The 25552-nt window shown below is 39.7% G+C and overlaps 2 protein-coding genes across 2 annotated transcripts in view; both read right to left on the bottom strand.

Annotated features, from left to right (window-relative positions):
* LOC145445026 (uncharacterized) overlaps positions 1 to 22921 on the bottom strand; it is a 155345-nt gene extending 132424 nt beyond the window's left edge. The window contains exon 1 of the mRNA XM_080323125.1: positions 22902 to 22921. The gene's annotated coding sequence lies outside the window, so the exon portion shown is untranslated. The remainder of the gene's footprint in view (positions 1 to 22901) is intronic.
* On the bottom strand, positions 13680 to 19008 carry LOC145445289 (uncharacterized). The gene is made up of 7 exons (XM_080323468.1): positions 18476 to 19008; positions 17976 to 18038; positions 17831 to 17914; positions 16736 to 16977; positions 15995 to 16091; positions 15339 to 15435; positions 13680 to 14222 (listed from the first exon to the last, which is right to left on the bottom strand). The coding sequence occupies exons 1-7, from the start codon at positions 18723 to 18725 to the stop codon at positions 13922 to 13924; spliced, it is 1134 nt and encodes a 377-aa protein (XP_080179594.1). The 5' UTR covers positions 18726 to 19008; the 3' UTR covers positions 13680 to 13921.
* Positions 22922 to 25552: the final 2631 nt, after the last annotated feature.

Raw genomic sequence — 25552 nt, 5'->3', positions numbered from 1 at the left:
TAGTTATTTACAGCAACCAAGACACAGAAAATTTGTTTTGGCCGTTTCGATTTTATTACTGGAGGTACTCATCACTTAGCTTAATACAATCTAGACTTCAACTCCATCGAACCTTGGTGTTTATCGTTCTGCTGGATACGAATTATGTTAGTTTAACACAGGGGTGGGCAAACTTTTGAGCTCGCGGGCCGCATTCAACATCTGAATCCATTCGCGGGCCGCACTATATAAAAGTGGGATTATAAACAAAAACGCAATATTGGTTTTTGATTACATAGTGACGACATGAGAGATAATACATGTGCTTATTTAAAACAAACCAAACATTGCTTTGATGATATCGTACAGTTCGTACACGCGTCAGAAACATCGTGGCGAGATTTCATAGACTGGTCGACCTCAACCAATTTGTCAAAACTACAGATATGAAAGTCGGTTGTCCCGATTCTTAGAACAGGATTGAAATTTAAATATGTGAGCAACGATCTGTTCATAGATTTACTAATTCCAGTTTTGGTTCAGTTCGATGAAGCACAATGCTGACAGCATCATAACCATGCTAGCTTCAAACACGCTTCTGTGTAGATAAAATATATTAATACCTCAATTCTACGCATACAGAGAACGAATCTACCTAAAACCCGCGCGAATCGTTTTTATAAGCACATCACTGAAATAATTAAAAATGGAGTGGCCAATCTGACTTCACACTCGTGATCCGAATTATGTCAATCTCGTTTATGATTTCTGTGATGTTGAGCAGTTGAAACCTTCCAAACAGCGTGGGCCTTGAGATCGGCTGTCGCGCCCGAAATTAAACATGGAAAATAATATCGAAAGTATTTACCTTAGAACAGTGGTTCTCAATTTTTTAGCACACGCTCCCCCCCCCCCCCCCCTTAAGATGGTGAAAGATTTCGCACCCCGTTATCATCGCATCACATAAAGTAATCAGGATGCTAGAAGGCCTAACGGATAGTTTAATTGCATGCAAGGTTGCGACTGTGAATGAGATATTTCGAAATACGAAATTCAGACTAAATACAGAGCAAGAAATATGAACTGGATGTAAATCGCGCGGAACGCGACAAAAATTTTCAGTTTAGCTCAGCTTCACGCCCCCCTTCAGATGCTTTCACGCCCCCAAGGGGGGCGCGCCACCCAGTTTGAGAACCAATGCCTTAGATTTGTCACGGTGAAATATACTAAGCAAAATTTTAATCAAGCCCCTGCATTAATTCGATTTTTAGTACGCATTTTATCAGTGTTTAAAAAAAAGTTTCTTTTGACTCTCGCGGGCCGCATGTGGCCCGCGGGCCGTAGTTTGCCCACCTCTGGTTTAACAGTAAACAATTTTCACAATCTTGGGTTATGAACGCAGTGTGTTAGCGGTCATTCAATATTTTGTAGTATCAACTAGTTTCTTTGTAGGATACGAATGATCATCCTCACAACTCTTACAAAAATACGAAGGATATTTATATCACACAAAGTAATCGACTTCACTCGATATCCTCACATTACGAAACTAAATGGTTGGTTAGACTCTACAAACTGTTTTTGATGTCACAAGAACTTTTTTCACACGAATGGTCACGCATCTAAATATTCAAATAATCCAACACACAACTATAGTACTTACAGAAATATCATAGTTCCTGTAACAAAGTTGTATAAGTATAATGTTTATCGTAAGTCCTACACATTCATGATATCTGTCGAGTTCGAGTTTTAGAAAATATTATATCGATATCGATACATCTTTCAAAAACAAAACCATGGTCACTGCGTGAGAGACCTACCAATATCATCGCAGTAATCTAGTTACTTCCACAAAAGAGTATGTATTCGACTTACGTTCCGCAAATCTAACGCGCAAAACAATTTACTTTGCTAACGAAAAGTGCTGAGTCATCATATGATTGTCCTCACAACAATACAACTAAAACATACTCTCATACAAAATGATCGTTATAGTTTGCACACCAACGGTACATCGTATAAGTAACAAGTCTCGAGAATCGAGTTATTGAAAAACGTGAAAGTGTTTCTCCTGCGCCAAGTCGTTATGTTGACAAAAGCGTATATTGTAATATCATGATCAATTTGCATTCGTTGGTCACTAACTGTCACTACTCTAAATAATTCTTTTTCACTCAAACACAAAAGTATACTTGTCACCATTCGTTTTCATCGAGCAAGAGTTCAAGAAAATTATACTTATTACGACATGAATTGTTATTTTTATGTTGTGTAAATAGGTAATAATTAATTTTAGTAGCACTATATCAATGTCATCGAGTTGTGTGAATAGATTTACATGTGGTCTTGTGGTTCTAATCGAAGCATACAACATGGTCGAATGTAGAGTCTTATCTATTGTACAGCAACTCGGTAATTGAAAACATGAATTAACATTTGAACAACGATCTAGTTTCGTCACACGAAAAATATCTTCACTGTCGCGACACTCTGATACTCTGCACAAGATGTGTAAATCCTTTTCACACTCATAATAGTACACTAACGGGATACCGACGTCAAGCGATAACGTTTAACAACATCACTGACACTGAACATACGATACCTACCCAAGTAAAAATATCATTTTCGTTTGGACAACTGACGTTTACCTGTGTAAAATTACCATTTTCACTTGGAGGTCAACCGTTACCTGAGTAAAAATACCATTGTCCTTCGGAGATTTATCGTTTACTCATAGTAACAATACATTTTCACTTTGGGTTCTATCCTTTCCTAGAGTAACAAACCCTTTTCGTTTGCAAATCTATTTTTTCCTACAGCAACAAACCATTTTCACTTGGAAATATACTTTTACCTAGAGTATCTAATCATTTTCTTTGGAAATATATTTTTTCCCTGTGTAACAATACCGTTTTCACTTGGAAATCTATCTTTTCCCTGAGTAACAATGCCATTTTCGTTTTGAAAACTGACAACCACACCCGACAATTTGATATTTTTGTATTTTCTTACAACAGACAGCGACAAAATATACACCAACAACGACTCCGATACATTTCTGTAATCACATATTCACTTGTTCCGGTGCATCGCATCAAAATCATCGGTTACCCGTATGCAATGTGCTGTTGTACATCGACATGTACGTTTTCGGAAATTGGACAATAGGTTTCGATTTGTCTGTGATGTCCGGGTTCGTGCTTTGGGTTTTCCAGAGTCAAAATGTCTGAATAAAACACCTCCTCGACTTTGGTAACTGGTTGGTACACTGGTAATGGTGTTCGGAAAACGGTTGAATTTATGTTCCCCATCGTGCTAACAATTCCGGGCTGAGTTTCCTCAAGCATGTTTACTCTATTGTGTCGTTATTGGTCAATGCATGTCTGTACATTCAGTTTGAAATCGGAAACCCTGATAAAATATGTAACCTGATCCGGATATCAACTCTGAATCGATAAACCAATGAACAATGTTCAAGTAAACATTGTACAGCCCGTTTTTCAAATTCAACCGGTTTCCGAACACCATTACCCGTGTACCAACCAGTTACCAAAGTCGAGGAGGTGTTTTATTCAGACATTTGACTCTGGAAAACCCAAAGCACGAACCCGGACATCACAGACAAATTGAAACCTATTGTCCAATTTCCGAAAACGTACATGTCGATGTACAACAGCACATTGCATACGGGTAACCGATGATTTTGATGGGATGCACCGGAACAAGTGAATATGTGATTACAGAAATGTATCGGAGTCGTTGTTGGTGTATATTTTGTCGCTGTCTGTTGTAAGAAAATACAAAGATATCAAATTGTCGGGTGTGGTTGTCAGTTTTCAAAACGAAAATGGTATTGTTACTCAGGGAAAAGATAGATTTCCAAGTGAAAACGGTATTGTTACTCAGGGTAAAAATATATTTCCAAAAGAAAATGATTAGTTACTCTAGGTAAAAGTATTTTTCCAATTGAAAGTGGTTTGCTGCTGTAGGAAAAAAATAGATTTGCAAACGAAAAGGGTTTGTTACTCTTGGAAAGGATAGAACCCAAAGTGAATATGTATTGTTACTCTGAGTAAACGATAAATCTCCAGGGGACAATGGTATTTTTACTCAGGTAACGGTTGACCTCCAAGTGAAAATGGTAATTTTACACAGGTAAACGTCAGTTGTCCAAACGAAAATGATATTTTTACTTGGGTGGGTATCGTATGTTCAGTGTCAGTGATGTTGTTAAACGTTATCGCTCGACGTCGGTATCCCGTTAGTGTACTATTATGAGTGTGAAAAGGATTTACACATCTTGTGCAGAGTATCAGAGTGTCGCGACAGTGAAGATATTTTTCGTGTGACGAAACTAGATCGTTGTTCAAATGTTAATTCATGTTTTCAATTACCGAGTTGCTGTACAATAGATAAGACTCTACATTCGACCATGTTGTATGGTTCGATTAGAACCACAAGACCACATGTAAATCTATTCACACAACTCGATGACATTGATATAGTGTTACTAAAATTAATTATTACCTATTTACACAACATAAAAATAACAATTCATGTCGTAGTAAGTAATTTTCTTGAACTCGTGTTCGATGAAAACGAATGGTGACAAGTATACTTTTGTGTTTGGGTGAAAAAGAATTATTTAGAGTAGTGACAGTTAGTGACCAACAAAGGCAAATTGATCATGATATTACAATATACGCTTTTGTCAACATAAAAACTTGGCGCAGGAGAAAAACTTTCACGTTTTTCAATAACTCGATTCTCGAGACTTGTTACTTATACGATGTAGCGTTGGTGTGCAAACTATAACGATCATTTTGTATGATAATATGTTTTAGTTGTATTGTTGTGAGGACAATCATATGATGACTCAGCCCTTTTCGTTAGCAAAGTAAATTGTTTTGCGCGTTAGATTTGCGGAACGTAAGTCGAATACATACTCTTTTGTGGAAGTAACTAGATTACTGCGATGATATTGGTAGGTCTCTCACGCAGTGACCATGGTTTTGTTTTTGAAAGATGTATCGATATCGATATAATATTTTCTAAAACTCGAACTCGACAGATATCATGAATGTGTACGACTTACGATAAACATTATACTTATACAACTTTGTTATAAGAACTATGATATTTCTGTAAGTACTATAGTTGTGTGTTGGATTATTTGAATATTTAGATGCGTGACCACTGACCATTCTTGTAAAAAAGTTCTTGTGTCATCAAAAACAGTTTGTAGAGCAGTGCTTTTCAACCTGTGTGACGGTTCGCACTAGTGCGAATGAAAATAATTTCGGTGCGAATGACGAAGATGGTGCGAATAGTGCGAATGAAAATCGTGATCAATTGTTAACTTTTCTAACGAGGAGTAATTCAAATAAACCTAATAGGAAATGTAAGATCCGTGTAACATTTGTAGTTGCGACGCAATTCTGAAAACTTAATACGACGCACGACTTATCGTAGCTCTCATAAGCCGTAGTGAATTAATATTCATGCACTATAATTATTACTGAACCAAAAGCCGGGTTTGGAAGGTGGTGTGGTGGCAGTATAGAGATCTCTACAATCTCTATAGTGGCAGACATACAGTATATCAGCCCGTCTGAGCCTGCGACAGGCTGGAAAATGACATCAAGTTGACTTTCCTTCGCTAAACAATCATCATATTTTCGTAATAACTGTTCGATTAGCGCGAGGGACGAGGATAGTAGTAAATACCATCATTACAGACTCGCATTTGCAAGTTACTATAAGGCAAATTTTTACCCTTTCAAGGATTATTAAAGGATGGACCGCAAAGAGTATAATTTTGGGTCGACACGGTGCCAGAGCTATCTGTTAATATGAATGTAATATTTGTTGAATTTATTGCAAAAAATCCTGCGATCGTTTTCACATATCCAAGATCACTGTGTTGGGTACTGTAGCCAATAAGCGAGAAAAGCATTGAATATGGCCTTATCTTGAGAATTCAAGATAAGATTTGTCCGGTTGATTTTTTCTTGAAAACATGGTCGAAGACCGTTGGGATGAACTAGTGTAGGAGTCTGCAACGAGCGAGATCAGGCCTATGAGACTCATTCATTGCGAGGCCAACCCCATTTGCATCGGGGCACATGAAGACGTAAAGTTTTGACGAACAAACCGCTGATAAAATGCGGCGCCAAAAACATAAGCTTCTCGGAGGTACAGAACTTCAAAATACAATTAAATAGTATATTCATATTGAAATGAACCCGAATATTTTCGGCTGACACTCGTCAGGGGTAATCGTCAGCAACTAGTAGAGAATTGGAAAGAACATTGTATATCAACAATCGTATCACAAAATATGACATATATGACATGTCAGCCGAAAATATTCGGGTTCATTTCAATATGAATATACTATTTAAAAACATGAGCGGCGACAAAACCTCGGTCTAAAAATGACCGATGCTGGATGACCAAACCTTTCGAGATGGATTGGATATGATGCTCCGTTGTCGGCACGGAATAGTCCCGTTCTTGCAATCTTAGTAGACAGTAGTACAACTACGACACGCAGAGGAATTTAATTCGCCCTAATTTGGAATAGTGTGCGTCAGACATGTTTTGTAGAGCTGTGTAGGGTAGAATTGTGGTGTATGTCATACATGCCCGTCAAATCGTAGCATACAACTGTAATATTAAAAATAGATTCCTTTTCATGGTGAGGCTCAGGTCGCGACTCGCGAGATGCCACAAAAACTCAGATTTTGGTGGTAATCTAAAAGCTGCATTACCTTTATTTAATTGTCATGAATTTTCAAGTTAGATAGAGCAGATAGAGTAGATAGAGTAGAACACAAAGTATCGTGAGCGAGTTTATTATTTGCTCTTCTATTAAACTTGTGAGACAGAAGTTGGAGCAATGTATCATCAGGTAGCGAGATCTAATGTGCCTATACTCTCCTTGATCGTTTGCACCTTATGTTTCAAAGACATAAGGCAAACGCCTCAACACAAACATGTGTGTTTTCCATTCTTTCGACAAACTGGAACCTCGCGGGACCTTTGTGTCAGCTCTCAAAAACGATTTCTGCCAGCAAACATTTTCCACTCGCGAAAAATACGCTATATTTTGGATATGAGTGCAGAACAGATTTTAAGACGTGGCCATCCAAGCACTAGTAGACGTGACGTTCTTGTACAAACTCCCAACAACATTGTTTGGCCGAGAAGGGTTTTAGTGAAATAATTGAAAGCAAAACGAGCGAAAAAAATGCCATTTTAATGAGACACTTGTTAGCTTAAGCTGCATATAGTAGCCAATTTGTTGCACATCTTAACAACATATTGTTAAATAGTCCTATCTTCATCTCCTTTTTGTATAACAATTTTCGATTGGTTTGTGCGAATGAAATTTATTTTACAAATAAAGTGCGAACGGAGCTCAAAAAGGTTGAAAAGCACTGTTGTAGAGTCTAACCAACCATTTAGTTTCGTAGTGTGGGGATATCGAGTAAAGTCGATTAGTTTGTGTGATGTAAATATCCTTCGTACTTTTGTAAGAGTTGTTAGGATGATCATTCGTATCCTACAAAGTAACTAGTTGATACTACGAAATATTGAATGACCGCTAACACACTGAGTTCATAACCCAAGATTGTGAAAATTGTTTACTGTTAAACTAACATAATTCGTATCCAGCAGAACGATAAACACCAAGGTTCGATGGAGTTTAAATCTAGATTGTATTAAGCGAAGTGATGAGTACCTCCAGTAATAAAATCGAAACGGCCAAAAAAAATTTTCTGTGTCTTGGTTGTTGTAAATAACTATTTGGTATGATATTAGTTGAGTGTGGGACAATTCGTATCCGTCGAGGTTGAATGTTGAACCATATCGAAATGAATCCAGAACACATGAAGTATACATTGATCACAATAGAATCGATGAGAATGTTAACCACGTAGAGTGTGTTTGTTTGAAAGTCATTTCCAATACGGTTACTTCGGTCGGTATCAATTCCATGTCATACAAAAAAAACAAGAAACCATTGTTCAGTTTCGTTTTACGAGAATATCGAGTGAAGTTGATTATTTTTTGTGTGAGGAAAATATCTTGTATTGATATTGCACACTGGTTTCATTACCCAAGTTATGAGTTTGATTTAGCTAGTTAATTGCCGGTGATTCAATCACATACAAGTATATGGTCTTTTAGTGACTGAGTATTGTGACGACATTTACTTTGACGAATGACAATGGGAAAATTTCCAATTTCTCTGATCGTGTGCGTTGCACAAATAGTTCTAGTATGCAATCAGTGAACATCATACAAATTGGCAACGACTTTCAGTAGGTTGGTTATAGATGATGACAATTATTCTGGAGGTTCAAATCGATATCACTACTATGAACAGCAATACAAACACATTTCTGTAGATTTCAGTGTAGCACATACTGTGATTTTATTATTGTTACGAGTTTTGTATTAACCAAGGTCGGTTGAATAGGATGTATTCAACAAGCATACCTCTATTTACTTGTTTGCTGATCAAAATCTTAGAGCAGTGGTTTTCAACCTTTTTCACCTCGCGGACCGGTAAAATTTCAAAAATTTAAAGCAATAAAAATGTTAAATATGCAACCGTTTTTTTGCAAGTAGACCTATATGGCGCTAAAAAGTGACATTTTGATAGTTTTGATCTAAATTAATAATATTCAGTTCATGATGCCATCGATGTGATTTTACGGTAATGAGTCGACCGCCGAGAGTCGTTGAAAGTCTTTCGCGGCGAAGGCCGTGGATTTAGCCGACTACGCCAACTCGAATAATATTATTCTCTTCGATAATATCGAGAGAAGAAGCATTTCGGAGTAGAACCAAGCACCTTGTCGTGCTACCTTACTCATTGCTCACTACCACCAATCGTAGGCTACTATGAATACAATGTATGGAAAGAAAAAACCTGACAACCAGTGTTGGGATCAAGTCACAACCTTCGAGTAACGAGTCATCTCGAGACATTGCACATTTTCGAGTCGGGTCAAGTCAAGTCACGTCATATTTCAAGTCAAGCTGCCTTTTTGAAGTATGAGGCATGATTACATCATTGCATTTTGCCAGCTGTCTGGAATACAGATTGAGCGGTCATAGATTCTGAACCGATGAACGAATATAGAGTTAAATATACACACATGAAGGCGCTGTATCGCTCACATGTACGTGGAACTGCTAAACTACGTAAGTAATTGTATAGACCTAGTTTATAGTTACCAGCCAAAACAGAGAATAGAAAAACGAATTGATAAGATGCAATACATTAACCAATACAGTATTGATATGAGACAGTTCGAGCCTACGCCAATGGTTGAGGAGTATATAAACTATATTCGAATTCAATTTCAATAAAACAATAGGTTTGGCTAAGGTAAGAAAAAAACTTCGATCATTTCGTTCAGTAAAACTCAGTAAAACACGATCATTGAATAATTGGTCGCTGTTACGGGTTACACCAGCGTTTCGCGAACAATCCGTACATATATGCAAGATACATTGATTGTTATCGACACCGATTACTTGATGACTAGAAATTGACTCGTGAATTTTGATCCGAGTCACGAGTCAATCCACATTTCTGATACGCCGAGTCAAATCAAGTCAAGTCATTTTAGCAGAGTGACTCGAGTCAAGTCAAGTCATACGAAAAATGTGACTAGAGTCAGACTCGAGTCAAGTCATGACTCGAGTCATGCCAACACTGGCAGAAAATGAATGAATCAAAAACAAATGATCGTGCAAACTGCGCTGTTTAGCGAGTCAGCTCGCACTTGTCGCTCACATGTCGTCAAATGACACAGCTTCAACTTCAAATCAAATCGAACATGTTTCCAGACCTAATGTTACCTCACGAAGTTCTAAATCAGTTTAAAATTTGATATTTTTTCATATTAATAATGGATAAGCCTTCAACATAATGCATCTTGAAATTAAGGTGTAAAATTGAAATATACCTCCCGGACCGGCAGGAAAGTCGTCGCGGACTGGCGGTTGAGAACCACTGGTTTAGAACAATGCCGATTTTCAGACTTTGACGGCTATTTCGGGGTGGTTCCTTTGCCTTGATGAAAACTAAATGTATATTTTCGGAGTCATCGCGACTGTAGCTTTCAAATAGGATCAACTTCATTAAATTTGAGCGCTCAGGTCGTCATCTATGGAATTAGCAATTATGTTGCCGTTTCATGCTATGAAGCGACAACAAATCTGCGACTGTAGCATCACTCGACTATGAATCACGTGATGCTCATCTATCCGTAGGTTAGTTATCTATACTTTGATGTCGTCGAATAAAGACGGGCCATGTATAATAGCAGCATGTTGTAACCATACCAAAGAGAGGAGCCTTAAACAAACATCGTATGAAACTTCGAATATTTACTCACAAATTATTCAACATGGATGGATTATTCGATTTAGCAAGTGCGGCTAGTTAAGCACATGGCATATTAATTTGAAAATGTAAAGCTACCGCTAGCACGCGAGAACCAAATGAGTCGCCCGCGGTCGCAGTAGCAAATATTCAAATGAGAAGTTTGAAAGTCAAAGCGGATTATGGTCTCATATGAGCCGCATCTGAACATGTGTGAGTCGAACCTAAGGAACATACCAACGCAGTTTTCGATCGGGGCGTTGCTCGTCTTCGCTCACGTGGTGGCGAAGCTAGTGATATCCTCTAGTCTCTACGCGAAGATTGGGGATTTGGCGCGCAGTGCGGCAACGCAACTGAGCGCGGAGACGCGGGTGTGAGTCCCGGTGAGTGAGATTTTTCTGTTCTTGATAAGGGGACGGAAACCCTGCCCAGAGCTCTGAATGTCTGAGTGAAATAATCCAACCGAGAATGGATAAACAGCGGGAGTAAATGGTAGCCCGTCGCATTAGTCAGTAGCCTACCCAACAAGTAGCTCTTGGTTTCAAAAAGGGTTGCTGGCCGCTGATGTAGAATTTGACTATTCTTAACCTGTTCGATCTTTCTCTACCCTCAACCTCAATTCTCTCCCCCAGACCCGCCATCGGGATCTACGTTTTCACCACTACTTGTGGGCAACAGCTCTTATACTCAGTAATCAGTGACTTTAGCTGGCCTAGTCGCACGAAGCGCGAAAATTTTCCATAATTCATGTTTTAATCGGTCGGCAATACTAGTATTTGCACATATATTGCTAGAGATCTTTTATGCTCTCTCATCCCACGTAGTCAGAATAACGGCAGAGCTGCAAGTGAGGCGTTGACCCTGAAAATTGAGGGCCCGACACATTAATTAATCAATCGTGTACGGGCGGGTGACATAATTACTTCTTTATATGTTACGTAACCTGTGTCAATTAATACAGTAAAACACAGCTGCAAATATTTCATCAGTACATGATTAGGCTATTTGTAATACGCTGTGTGCCTTTACGCATGACCATGAAACCAACAATTAGTTCACCGCTTAATACGGACAGACTTGAGTGAGTGAGTTTCTGCATCAAGCGGAGTCGTCTGGAAGATATATGAATAATATATATATAATCGCCTGAAACGGCAAATGTCGTCCTGAGATTGAATTTAAATTAAGTCATTTCCGTGCACTTTAATCTCAAACTACCAACACTACGTTTCCAAACGCCGGACACAAGCTTTCAAAATCGCAACTCTGCTTTTTTACGCTTTTCAACGTAACCATCTTTTAGAATGCTTCATAATCGAGTCCAGATGCGATGTGGCAATGGCCCAGACAACTGAAAGCAAATTGCGGCTTATCCCGAGTCGTCGTGCCAACTAAATTCAGCCCAGTTACAATGTCGCGGAAAAATCAAATACAAAAAAAAAACGTCAAGCCGGTGAAATTTAGGGTCTGACATGATTTGTTGGCCACAATTCGTCACGAAACAGATTGGCGGAAATAAATCAATACCTTTGAAATAAATACGACTTTGATACACCCAACCAAACATCTCCAATAGTCTTAATGACGCAGTGCTTCGACACGAAAACAATCTCGTAAAATTTTTGTCTGGTTTGTCGGCTAACAAACCATTTGATTGCCTGCGCGACAATCGATCTCGGGTCTTGTCAGCTTGACTTGCACTGACTATTAGATATCCAAATGCGCAATTAGAACTCGAACTATACAACTGGAACATACTCGCTTTTTAAAATTACATCTAGAACAGTGGTTCCCAACCTTTTTGTCTTCATTCCCCACTTCAGATTTATTCCGAACCTTCATTCCCCACCAGGACCGTAACACCACTTTGTCAGCCCCACCAAAAAAACGTTGGTCTTGGGCCCCAGAACCCCCTCAGCCCCGCTGAGCCTGTACGCTTTTTCCCTGCAACTTATCAGTTACATTGGATCTATATATCTTATATAATTCGTGTTTGAATCGGCCAATATGATCGCGAATTGCATATATTTTGCTGTCAATTTTTTATCCCCTCTCTTTTCACGTAATCAGATTTGCCGGCAGAGCTGAGTGAGGTGTGTTGGAAAAGGTAGGAACCCTGAATAAGAAGTGATCATCTTCGGGCGGTCCCGTTGGTATATTGACATTATGCTATTTCGTGACCTCCTATCTGCTATATCAAATGATATGGAAATCGCCAAAACTAAAAGGCACACACGATTTCGAATTGGTATTGCTTAACTGGCAAATAATTTTTTCCTGCGCGATGGCATTTGTCCTACGGGGTTCAGATCGCCAGATCAGGAACATTCGGCGCCAGCCATTTAGCCAATTGAGCATATATGTATATTGTATACATCGAAGTTTTGGGTCACCAGAAGGGCATTCCGTCTCGGCCAAGGTCTTCTCGTTCTGGCACACTTCTCGGAGTTGCATGTTATACATGGCCTATAACTTCATATGCCTTGTTGGGTCGTGGCGCAGTAATGGCCGACGCCGAAGTCTCCATTTCTATAAACCCTATACGTATTTTCGTGGGGTATGGTACCCAATAATCAGATATTCGGCAATATTAAATCGCGGGGGGTTGGGGTGCGGCAGTTATGGTCCTGTTCCCCACTACCCAGCACTTTGTCATCACCGAACAGCTATTTGCTGGTTTGACTACACAAGAAACACAACCACACCAGTACGCAAGACAATCGCCTATAACTGCATCATAAAACGTATTGTGAACCGATACCAGTTACGCTCAAAATTTCGCGAAAGCGTTGTCTCACGTCAAACTAGTCGTGCTGGATGCGTTTGTGAAGCCATCATCGGCCATCCAGAGTTAAAAATGAGGTTTTGTGATCACACGCAATATTATTTTCAATGCATACATTCCAGAGCATTTAACTGGTTATGGTAATTGCGCATGTGTCTCCGTGAATATGTAGACTGTCCTCTATATAATTTTGAACAAATGCGTCTATTCCCCACCAGAAACCATTGAATTCCCCACCAGTGGGGAATTCCCCACCATTTGGGAACCACTGATATAGAACTAGAACTGGGGACGTGCAATCCGCAACCAACTCACTAATACACAACGAACTATATGCAATCCAGAACCAACCCATTCATTTTTTTAATCGGAATCCGCTTTCACCATGGACATCGGTACAAGTTTGAAATTGGGGGTTCTATCTCTAAAATCCGCTCCCTGCCTACGCTATTGTTAGTAGTGACGACTCTGAGCTAGCAAGGGATGCAAGAACATCACACGTGGGCAGCCGATCCGTTTATGGTAAAATAAAAATTATTGAATCGCTTGTAAATTGAATCTGGTTAGTTGTATTTTAGTTAGTTAGCTGCAGAGTTTTAAAGGTTGTTAGTTCTAGTTCTAGTTAGGAGTTCTATAAAGTGAGTAGGTCTAGTTCCAGTGTCGAAATTTCAGAAGTGAGTAGTTCTAGTTGCGCATTTCGGAAATTCGTTAGTTTGTACAAGTCTTATACCGGTCGAATATCATTATTGCTTCCGTCTGAATTTCATCTCCACGAATTTCATGAACATAAACCTGTCTCCCGCCCAATCGTACCAAGTCACCCCGCTCGAATCGACGAGCTCGTCGAACTTTCCGTTCAAATTCGCGTTGTGACAACCGTTGTACCACCAGCCGCCTTTATGGTTGAACGCGCAGTTGCGTTTCCCGAGGTCTTTAGTCTGGAACTTCATCCTGTCGTGATACCGCAACGAGTCTGTGGCGTTGCCGGAGTATCCGGTGACGTTGATGACGTAGGAGTGGGAGGAGGAGCCCACCCGGAAATAGCTGCGTGAAGGAATTCGATGAGTTGTGGGTAGAAGTGGCCAGAAACTACGTTTTATTCGTACTCTAATGCAGTGGTTCTCAACCGCCCGTCAGTGGCAACTTTCCTGCTGGTGCTGGTCCGTTGAATATATTAGTAGTTTTTATCTCAACTTAACAGTTGGATTCGTTTACAATAATTAGAGAAATGAAACATCAAATTTTGAATTGAGTTAGAAATTTCGAACGCATATTGTTCTGCATGGTGTTGTTTATGGTACGATTATTTACGGATTATATCGCTATCTCGCCACCCTTGTTCAGGGTCGTTTTTAGACTTAGCATACGTCACAATGCTGCAAGAGTTGCAAGAAAAAGTCTTTAAAACAAAATGAAATTTTGGCATTAAAATTCAGCGACATTTGGCAATAATATAGGTCTAGCCAATATGAAATCGCATTTCTTTAAAAAAAAATGAACAATCACAATAAGATAGTGCTATTAACGAGGTTCGTCTATTAACGAGGAAACGTCAATAAAACCACCTATACCAGTATAATAACATAAAGATAGCACTAAATGAAAGTTTCCCGTAGTTACTTTCAAGTTACATACAAATGTCGTCAATGCATTTTGCGTTAATATTCATTTTGAAGGTTCATCAGTCCGCAACATTTGTTTTGACGTTTTACCGGCCCGCAAGGTAAAAAAGGTTAAGAACCACTGCATGTTGTTTACTTTCAGTGCTCAGACTGCAGTGGTTGTATTCAAGGACTGTACAGTGCACATCCATGTCCACTTCTCAGTTTCAGACGTGAAACTAATTTTTTGTCACACTATTCATTTTGTACAGAACCACGTAATTGTGGGATATGTTTGCATTACTTTTAAGAGCCATGGCAACTAGACAAAAAAGCCCCCGTGTGACTGAGTCTATTTTAGAAACTATATTTGTTGCACCTATTTGTTGTTTTGTAGAGCCATTAATCTACTTTCTCAAAATACTTACTCGATAACTTTACAGAATTTACCTCCTCTACTCGCACTTTAGGTAGTTTTTCGCATGTCTTGGAAATGGCCACTTCCTCAATAGTCGAGTATAAACTGACGTCATTACTTCTACTTGACTATACCGCTCACCTGTACTCTGCCAAGAAGCGACTGCCGTTTCTCTCCAGCATCTCAACCCTCAGCTCGTGAGAACCCTCCTTCGTGAGACTGTGTATCGCGTCCAGACCTTCGATACGACAACGTGACGTCACGAAAGGCAATTACGAAAGCCAATCGAGTACAAGTAGAAGTAACATCGTAAATTTCGACTAAGATAGAAGTACCAGTAGCGATAGATAAGTAAGTAAGTAAGTAAAGAAGCAAACATTCTAAGCCAAGCTTTCCCTAATAACTGAAAATTGGTAAGTAGTTATAGTTTAAACTTGTTACCGATTGACTAAGTATTGCCAGCTAATAAAAGCTATACTTGGTGCACTTCAGAAAGTAGAATACATCGTTACTGACCAAGACCACCTTTGGTTATAAGTAAAGTTCTACTCAAATCTAAGCAGCGTGTTGAAAATCAACAAGAAATAAGTAGCCTACGCTAGTCTTACTCTTGCCTAAAAACGGTCAAGTTCAAGTCGAAGTACTGATAAGGCCACTCTTTCGTGTGGTATCATCACATTTCAACCTGTAAGGTGATGTAAGAACGCCCCAAAACTACCTCTTACTTTACAAGATCGAAAATGTAAAGATGCGCTAGTCATGCGTGAAACGGGTAAATATAGTTAGTATTTTCTCACCCAACCAGAAGTCGCCACGCGGGTACCCGAAGCCCTTAACGTAATCGACCCAATCTCGGTTGAAATCAACGATCCCGTTCATTCTGCGCTGGAAAACCTGAAACGCCATTCATCGTAAGTTCGTCGTCCTTGTGTCATATCGTGAGTAGAACCCGACCTTTCATATCAAGTCGATATCGCGCTTTGAAAGAAATATAGGTATCGGCCGTGAGAGGTTGAAAATATTATCGTGACACCGTAAGATAGTAGTAGGGAGGCAAAACTATAATTTGCGGCTGCTGGATTGGGGATATTGATTTATTTCTTTTAGGTTGCAAGTGCCCAGATACCGATCAATTCCCAGAGGTAGCCAGTAACGAAGCACTTCTTCTTTTCAGTTTTTTTAGCCTAATCGAGGCCTATAATTCTTACATTTTTACTTACTTGTGTGTCGATACTTCTACTTCTACTTGAAGACCGACTTCCTAAAATATGCAACTGCTAGACTGGCAATATTGATTTCATCTAACTCAGAGATGTCCAGATACAGCCTTTCTAGTTTACTTCATGTCCAATCATGGCAATGGCTGTAAAGCTGTCCAAATAAATGCCCGAAATTTTGGAAATGAACCTCAAGCCAGATGTCATATATTTTAAATATCGACCGAATATATCCCTGTTATCGATGAAGGTATTATAGTTATCGCTTTTATCGGTATCAAAAATCCGATATCGGTCGGGTTTTAATCATGAGTTGCTCACAGTCCAACTCCCTCCGTCTGTGACCACGTCGCAATACCCTGTCTTGTTCGCGACCCCCGGTATGTTCAACATCACTTCTCCTCCAGTCTCGTTTCTAAGATCGATCGGAATCGTTTTCATTTTAATGCTCTCGCATGACGTCATCGTGGGGGGTTTTGAAAATATCTGTGGCTTCGTTTTGGTTGTTCCTCTTTTTCCGGTGAATTTTCTCTTTGCTTCACAATCTGAGACTCTTTTGCGATCTGGAAATGAATCGATTTCTGTCACATTAAGTTCGGATGCTTGATACGGAGATGATAGATCTGTTACTCTGTGGGAGTCGAATGGGAGTCGCATTTCGGGGTCAATTTTCAAGACAAAGCATACCGAACCTTTTAGCCTGGGCATAAAGTATGTCATGTAACGAAATTTGTGTCTGCAGTGGAAATTTCCAAGCAATCTGGTCAAGAATACCGCATTGGGATTGGCATACTGCTCAAAATTGTTTACTTAGAAATCTCAAATTGTCACCCAGACTTGATCGAGTGATACCGCAGTATATCTGCAGGGCCGGTTTCTACATGTAGGATTGCATTTACAACAAATGGTTTTTCAAAACATTGTTTAAAAGTGTTTTAAACAAAGGCCTTTTTAAAAAAATGTTTTTTTAAGTTGTATAATTATGCCAGCATTGTTTACATACTTTCCAAAAAAACATGTAGGCCTAGTAGAAGCCTACGGACGATTTACACCCGACACAGCCGGCGTTAACGATATGGAACGTTTGGAACCCTCAAAATAGCGGGTTGAACAGCTAGCACGTAGATATATATCATATTTACGTAATGAATGTTCTGATGATGATGACCGCCGACCGTAGAAATGCTGCATGACGATGTAGTCCTGCATGGTTTAAGATATTTTAAGTCCGTATATGACAGGGATTCGAAACCTATTTCGTGAAAGATGCTATATTAAACTAAAAACAATATAAAACATGTTTTAAACAATGGACTTGTTTTAAACATGTTTGTTTTAAATACATTTTTTTGTTTTAAATGCAACCCTAACTACATGGAGTGATGATATATAATGAAACAACTACGATCGAGTCACCATTTTCCAACTCATTGATCCGCTTGTTCGAATCTGAGAGCGCTTTTGAGAATGTCGCCAGTTTTTCTTGGTATTCGTCCAATGCTGGGATAACAAATCAGTCTTGTTAACCTGATATTCGACCTCGGACCGCAATAGCACTCACCGGATTTGATATCACCATTCTCCTCTCTAAGCGAATCGACAGTTCTTTCTAGACGAGCGATTTCTGCGTTTAAAAATTGTATATTTGTATGTATTCTATCCATCAGAATGGTAAAAGATATTTCTAGTTGTCCAATAAGACTAATTAGAGCGAAATGCCGGTAACCTAATTCAAATCTAATTCGTGAAATGTTTATATGCTTTCATTTTAATTCTAATCTCATTTCTGGTTTCTTGAAAATCCTACAGGACTAACGGGAGAACTGTATCGTCTAAAACAAGCCGAACTTGACGTACAGACATTTGCTATTCTTGTGCTTAATGAGAGTGAATTCTGATTTGATATGAACTGAACTTAGTTAGTGTTGTATGTCTTTTTAATTCGGAATTAAATTAAAAAGTCTCACTATATTATAACTCGACAACATGTAGCCGTAAACCTAGTGCTAGTATTCATCTAATTTGGAAAAGTCCTACTCTGTTGCCAATATTCAGACTTACCTTTCGACAGAATTCCGATCTCCTCGTTGTTCCCCATCACGAGATTGGCCAAAAACTTCTGGGTCGCTTTCAAATATCCGTGAGACGGCGCCAGAGATTCGCATATCACAGGGAACTCGTTTCTGTGCAAGACTTCGTCGGACAACGTCGGGTTCGGATCACACCCCCAGATATGACAACCCTCGTGCGTCTTACATTTGAATTGCTCGCGCGCAAACACGGCCGTCACGAGGCTAGCTAACAGGAGCATCCGGTGTTAATGTAGCAACTAGGTTAAGGTTTTATTTATTATGTCATTTGCTGTTAAATAACAGTACTGGCAAAGAGACCGTTCTCAAATTTGGATCAAGCTGGAATTTTCAGCTATTCTCAATTAGACAGTCATCGAGCATGCCCACATTCAAGTCAAAATACAAACAATTTCTACTGAATCAATAGCCCTTTATTTTACCTGACCACGACCTGACATATCGATCTCGCCTTCCGACACATGCCACCCTTTTTATCACCTGTCCTTTTTTATTATCTTCCTTTACTTTTCATTCAGTGTGTGTTCGGTGCATGCCTACTTTTTTATACCGCCTAGGCCAGATGGGTGTCTGATATCGAAGACTACTCCAAGCCGTTTCGACACTTTCCTGTCTTTCAATGCATCGCAGTCTTGTGTTGGATTAAAATAATGAAATTATTAGCAATAAATTAAATTGAATTGATTAGAATTAGAATTACTGAATTGCCGAAAATTTGGAAATTGAATGAAATTCCGAATTAGATCGTATCGATTCAAAGTTCATTCACATGGAATGACAAATGTCTGTACGCCAGAATTGGCTCGTTTCACACGATGCAGTTCTCCTGTAGCATTTTCAGGAAAACCAGAAATTAGTCTAGTATTGACAAATTAAATTAGAATTATATTACATACCTGCATTTCGCTCCTATATCTGCAGACTATAATTATAAGTACAAAAAACTAATTGTTCAAATCTGCTTTCATCCAGGTCCCTATCATTTTTGAAACTGCTGTTCTGCTGATTTGTGAGCAACGCTAATACATCGTACCTATAGTCACGCTCATTTCAGTTGTGACGTCATATCGCGTACGAGAAGCCAGCTAGTTGTCTTTTCCTGGCGCTACCGAACGATCTGGCGATGTGTTGCTGTTTTCGATTGAGATTTCTTGAAGGGATGCCCCAAGGCATCATGTAGTGACTGATGTTATCGCACGCGAACAAGTGTTTTGTCGGATAAGATCGGACGATATCTACGCTGTGTGCGATGCATGTCATTGCAGCAACGCCCTCGCATTTGATGCTCTAGGGCAGGGGCAGGCAACTTCTCCGGACGGCCGGACGGCTAAATTGTATTTGCATTGTATTTCGAATTGGTCCATGATGCTGTGTCTTATTTTTCTTTTCGTTCGTTAGTTAATTTTTTTTGTTTTTGTTTATTAGTTATCAACTGTGAAAATTGCTCCTGTCCTGGGTGGTTCGGCTCTGAAGACTTTGTCATATCGAGCCTCCGGTCTACCTTGCATGTCGCATTTCATTGTTACATTTTTGTAGTGTAATGTTGATATGTAATGTATACGAATAAAGATTCTCTCTCTCTCTCTCTCTCTCTGACCGGCGTGATATAGTAAAATGAAGTACTTGGCAGGCCGAATTACAGAATCTATACATTAATCACATATTTATTCACCTATACAAGGAATAAGTCGTGTTTAATGTATACTTTAAGTTTATAGCGTGGAGACCCAAAATAGCATTTAATGAATTTATTAACCTAATGCACTTCAATAGCTGTTGAAGTCAGACATCTGTGGTCGATTCAAGTTGTCAACCATTTCTTAGAACTCTGGCTGCATTTCGGATGTAGAAACCTTCAGCAAAGACTGCGCGCGAAAATCAGTTATATTGGAACGCAGCCTTGTGTTGTTAATGATCATGGTCGAAAATGTTTGCTCGCAAATGTATGTATAGACCCGAACAGGTCAAGCATAGTTTCATGGCAATCTTTCTCAGATTGGCAAACTGGGATTCATTCTGTGACGCATAATATTTGTCAATACTTGCAGATTAGAATTTCACATTCAGGGTAGAAACTCTCTGCGGGCCGCTCAAAATCCCGTCGTGGGCCGTATGCTGCCCGCCCCTGCACTAGGGCAGTGGTTCTATAACTTTTTTTAGACACTCCACCTTGATGATAGTGAAAACGTTCGCGCCCCTTCTCGTCATATCAACAAAATATTTAAAAGAGCAACTAGAATTTTTGCAATGCTAACACATAGGTTGATGGCATGCAAGGTTATGACTATCAAGCGACCTCTCAAATATCAAATGGAGGTATATTACGCGGAGCGCAAAAAGTTTTTCAGTTGTCGCCATGCGCCATGGTTGCACCTAGCATATATTCTATATATTATAGCGATTTTGGTGTCTAACAGTGTTGGGATCAAGTCACTACCTTCGAGTCACGAGTCATTTCGAGTCATTGCACATTTTGACTCGAGTCAAGTCAACTCAATCGATTTTCGAAGGTGACTCGAGTCACTCGATTTTTTGAGGTGGCTCGAGTCAAGTCAAGTCAAGTCACGAGTCAAGTCACAATTCAAGTCAAGTTGCCTTTTCGAAGTATGAGGAATGATTACGTCATTGCATTTTGCTAGCTTTCTGACATACAGATTGAGTGGTCATTGATTTTGAACCGACGCAGTATAGGTCACATATACGTATAACTGCTAAACTACGTAAGTAATTGCATAGTCTCAGTTTATAGTAACCAGCCAAAATAGAGAATTGAGAAACGAATTGATAAGATGCAATACATTACCCATTCACGAAATGATATGATACAATTCCAGCCTGCGCCAATGGTTCAGGACTATATAAACAATATTCTAATTCAATTTCAATAGAGCAAGAGGTTTGGTTGAGGTATGGATAGAGAACAGAAATAGACATGTTGCTATTAAATTACTTTACTATACTAGTTTACGACAACGTAAGCTGCAAGCTTCGATCACTTCGTTTGTGGTCAATTTAATTGTGAGAGAATAATGGAGGCTCAGTTAAACGCACGTTCATTGAATGATTGGTCGCTCTCGCGGGTTACACCAGCGTTTTGCGAACAATCCGCAGTTATGCAAAATACAGTGATTTTTATCGAAACCGATTACTTGATGACTTGAAATTGACTCGTGAATTTGGCACCGAGTCACGAGTCAATCCAAATTTCTGATACGCCGAGTCAAGTCAAGTCAAGTCATTTTAGCAAAGTGACTCGAGTCAAGTCAAGTCATACGAAAAAGGTGACTCGAGTCTGACTTTAATTCTAATCCAATCCAAATTCGCCAAAATTTCACAAATCCTGTTTTTTAAAATCCTAATCCTAATCCATGCTCATCTCTGGCAGGCATTCAATTGGTTACGTTTGGGTTGCCATAAAATGCGCTTCTTAAGAGTGGCCCGCAAAGTGATTTTGAGCGGCCCACAGAGAGTTTCCGGTCGTACATGATAATCTGGCCACAATCTGGCGCAATCCCCCACTAGTTGCTTATTGCGTCAAATGATAGAGGGACTTTATTCTTTAGGGTGTGTGTCGAGTAGCTTGCGAGAGTGGAGCTTATTATGCGTACGTTCTTCAACACGAAAAGGTTTTGCGTTACCGGTATTTACGCATGTACTCAGGAATTGATATATCGGTGAATTTGGAAAACATTCCCAGCCCCTCGTTCGTATACAATACATTATACCATACCATACATTATAGGTATGGTAAACCCGCCTACGAAACGTTCCAATTTTGCTCCGGCAATTCAATTTTTCGATAATATTAGTATTTTACTAATTTCAGAAATTACGTCGAGTGCCACCCCTGATAAGCAATACTTTAATAATTACCCACCACTACTTGAACCCAGCAGTCAATATAATTTGATACTAGAGAAGTACTTGGATCATTGTGCTGATGGACCGATGCTGATACATTGCATTATATATATATATATATATTTTTTTTTAGGGGTAACCTGGAGGAACTGCAGTAAACCTCCACCCCGTTACGCTTGTGGCAGCCGCATGGCACTACACCATGTTGCTATTGCCACAAGCGCCTTAATAGGTCACTATTGGGTCGAAAGGACCCAAGAGCTCCCAAAAGGTTGCTTCTGGTTGCCATCTTTTACCTTCAATAGTTCTTCCATTTCCGGTTCAAACGGCTGTCACAAGCAGGCTTTGGCTGGGGGCGTCTGCGGAGGCTTGTCCCGCCGCCACCATACTTGTGACTGGGATACTGCCCCGTCAAGCGGTTTCAGATCCCGGTTTGGAATATGAAGGCCAAGGGCCATACTCTTCCAAGGTGTGAAAGTGATTGGAAGTATCGGTTGTACCACAAGGGTTTCGCATCAGCCAGGCCGATGCTTACCTTAATACAACCAAATACTCCAATAAGGCATACCACGAGTTGGTTGATATTGAACCTTATCAACAACTTCCTCCAGCGATTAAGCACTTAACTGATGCAGAGTTGGAAGAATGCCGCGAGAAGCTTCTGATTTTGTTTCATCCATGCCACAATCAAACAGTGGAACGACATGTAAAGCTCGTAACAGAAGCATCAGCACAAGTTTCGGGATTTCAAAGACGAGATGGCCTCATTCGCCGAAAAATTAAGTCTCGTAAACTGATGAAAAAACTTGACAAAAGAATGCATTTTCAATAAGTCGTTAAATGTGAGTGTTTCATTATGATGTTTTGAACCGATTTTAAAAGGACTGTGTTGTGAATATATTTGTAATATCGGCCCAATATTCGGTATTGTCAGTGTGTTACTTTCTTGTAAAAAAAACTAACGACGGATCACAATTAGTCAGAATAAATGCTGAATTTCAACAAAAATGGGCGTAAATATTGTTTTTTGGCTATAACTCATTTTGTGTTCACAATAGAGAAAACTTTCTTCTTCAGACAGATAGAAACATGATGCTTCCACAGATTTTGAGCTATATATTATGACTCTACGACCAGCGGTTGCCAAGATGGGCCATTTTACCCCCCCCCCCCCCCCCCCCCCCCACGCGCAGAAATTGGGGGGTTGCCGGCTGGAAAATGAGGGCAACACCCTGAAGGCACTTTTTATTGAAGTTTTAGGTCATTTGTCAGGATTGAGGAACGCCTTATTTTGATTTGAAAAAAAAAGTCATTTTCACTCCACTGTTCATACCTCAATTTCATCAGTAAATAATGAGAAAATATGACTTGAAGATTAGTGGGCCACAGCACATATTCAACCCGGAAAATGGGCCACGGCCAAGGAAGTGCTGAGAACCCCTGGCCTGAGCGATGTGTAATCCGGTTACGTGCAATTACTTTGCATCACACCTCGTACTAGCGTTGGGACCCCGGGAAATCCCGGGATTTGAAGCAATCCCGATCCCGGGATTGGTCCCGATGAAATCCCGGGATTTGTGAACAGCATCTACCTAGGCTTATGTAGCGCCATATCTTTTATTTTGGTAATAAAGCAGTGTCACAAACTCGGCTGATTGTCTAGAACAGTGGCCTCAAACACGCGGCCTGCCGAAACTGTTTTTGCGGCCCACGTCGGCGTTTTGACTTATCAAGCATTCGACAATATTAAACTCGAAAATTTCAGATTTGAGAACTTGAAATTTCATTCTGAAACCTGAATCGCTATCACACATCAAACGCCCACTAGCTGCTAAATTATGCGACAGCTTTTACGATGACAGGATGCATTTGACGTCTCGTATGGTTTCTAACTGTCTATATAACTTAGGGTTACCATATTTCAGAATCCCAAATTCCGGACACTCTTTATCGCCCACTAGTGGATTTAAAAATGAGTCATGACGTCACACTAGCTAGGTTGTGCTCATATACCAGAGGTGGTCACGATCCGGTTCAGGAGTATGTGGCTGTGTGGGACCGAAAGCACATGTTTCCAGCCCCCTCCCGCTCAAATAAAAGATAATTTGGAGCCCACACTATATAGGGTAATCGATGCAACTTCTGGGGGAGGAGGGTGCTTGCTATATGAATCTGGTCGTTAAATTATTTGAATGAATTCTGTCAATAATATTGGTCTTTTCATATATTACTATAGATACTACTCTCCGCCCACATGACAAGAGTTAGCGGTAGAGCTGGTGGAGGATGAGGAGTTCAAAAATACAGGGAGCGTAATTGCACATCGTTAAGTCATGTTCAGTTCCTACCGATAACATATTGTTTATCAGCCTTATGCCGGTGCGCACCACGGAGCTTTATGAACACCCCACTTCCTGTGGCTTCCAACCTTTTATGGTCGCGACTCCATCTCCAATTTGAAAATGTTCCGTGGTCCAGATCAAAATTTGACGAACTGATTACTGAAAGAAGTCAGCCCAGACTTACGGGGTATTTTGGAAGCTGATTACGTTCAACATATTCGCAAATCCCAGAATAAAGGCCTTAACGATCTGTAGAAACATGCAGTTCTACCGTAATTGCGATTACAATTAGGCTTATTCCAGTAAATGAAGGTTGTTCTTATTCATAATTTATTGCAGTTTTTACGTGGGTGGCAGTCTCCATATTAAAATCAATAAATGTGGTAGTAAAATCACGCGCGGAGCGAAGAAAAATATCATGCATCAGCATAAATATTACCCAAAAATATTGTTTTTATGCTGATTTACGAAAAAATTATGAGCCTACGTCAAGCCTTCAAAATTCCGGACATTTGGCATATTTTAGAAATTCCTCCCGGACGCTAGTTTGAACAGTGAAATTCCGGACATGTCCGGACGTATGGCAACCCTAATATAACTCCTTATGTCGCCAAATTATGCCAAGCACAACAAGGTCCGACAAAAAAGGCGTACTGGGAAATACATATTATACCCCTATTTGATGTTGCTGCCCGCCGCGTCATCAAAAACTACGAAATTGGCCCGCGAGCAAATTGGAGTTTGGGACCCCTGATCTAAACGATGATACTTTATGTTTTGCGTCAATTCAATATCACAAGGAATAAATGATATTTGTGTAACTTGTATGTGTATTATTATTACTA

This window comes from Botryllus schlosseri, chromosome 8 (genome assembly GCF_051294905.1).
Source record: "Botryllus schlosseri isolate E-star chromosome 8, Bs_hap1, whole genome shotgun sequence".
In the NCBI taxonomy this organism is placed as follows: Eukaryota; Metazoa; Chordata; class Ascidiacea; order Stolidobranchia; family Styelidae; genus Botryllus; species Botryllus schlosseri.
The sequence above is the reverse complement of the archived record's forward strand: the minus strand, read 5'-3'. Positions and strand labels throughout refer to the sequence as shown.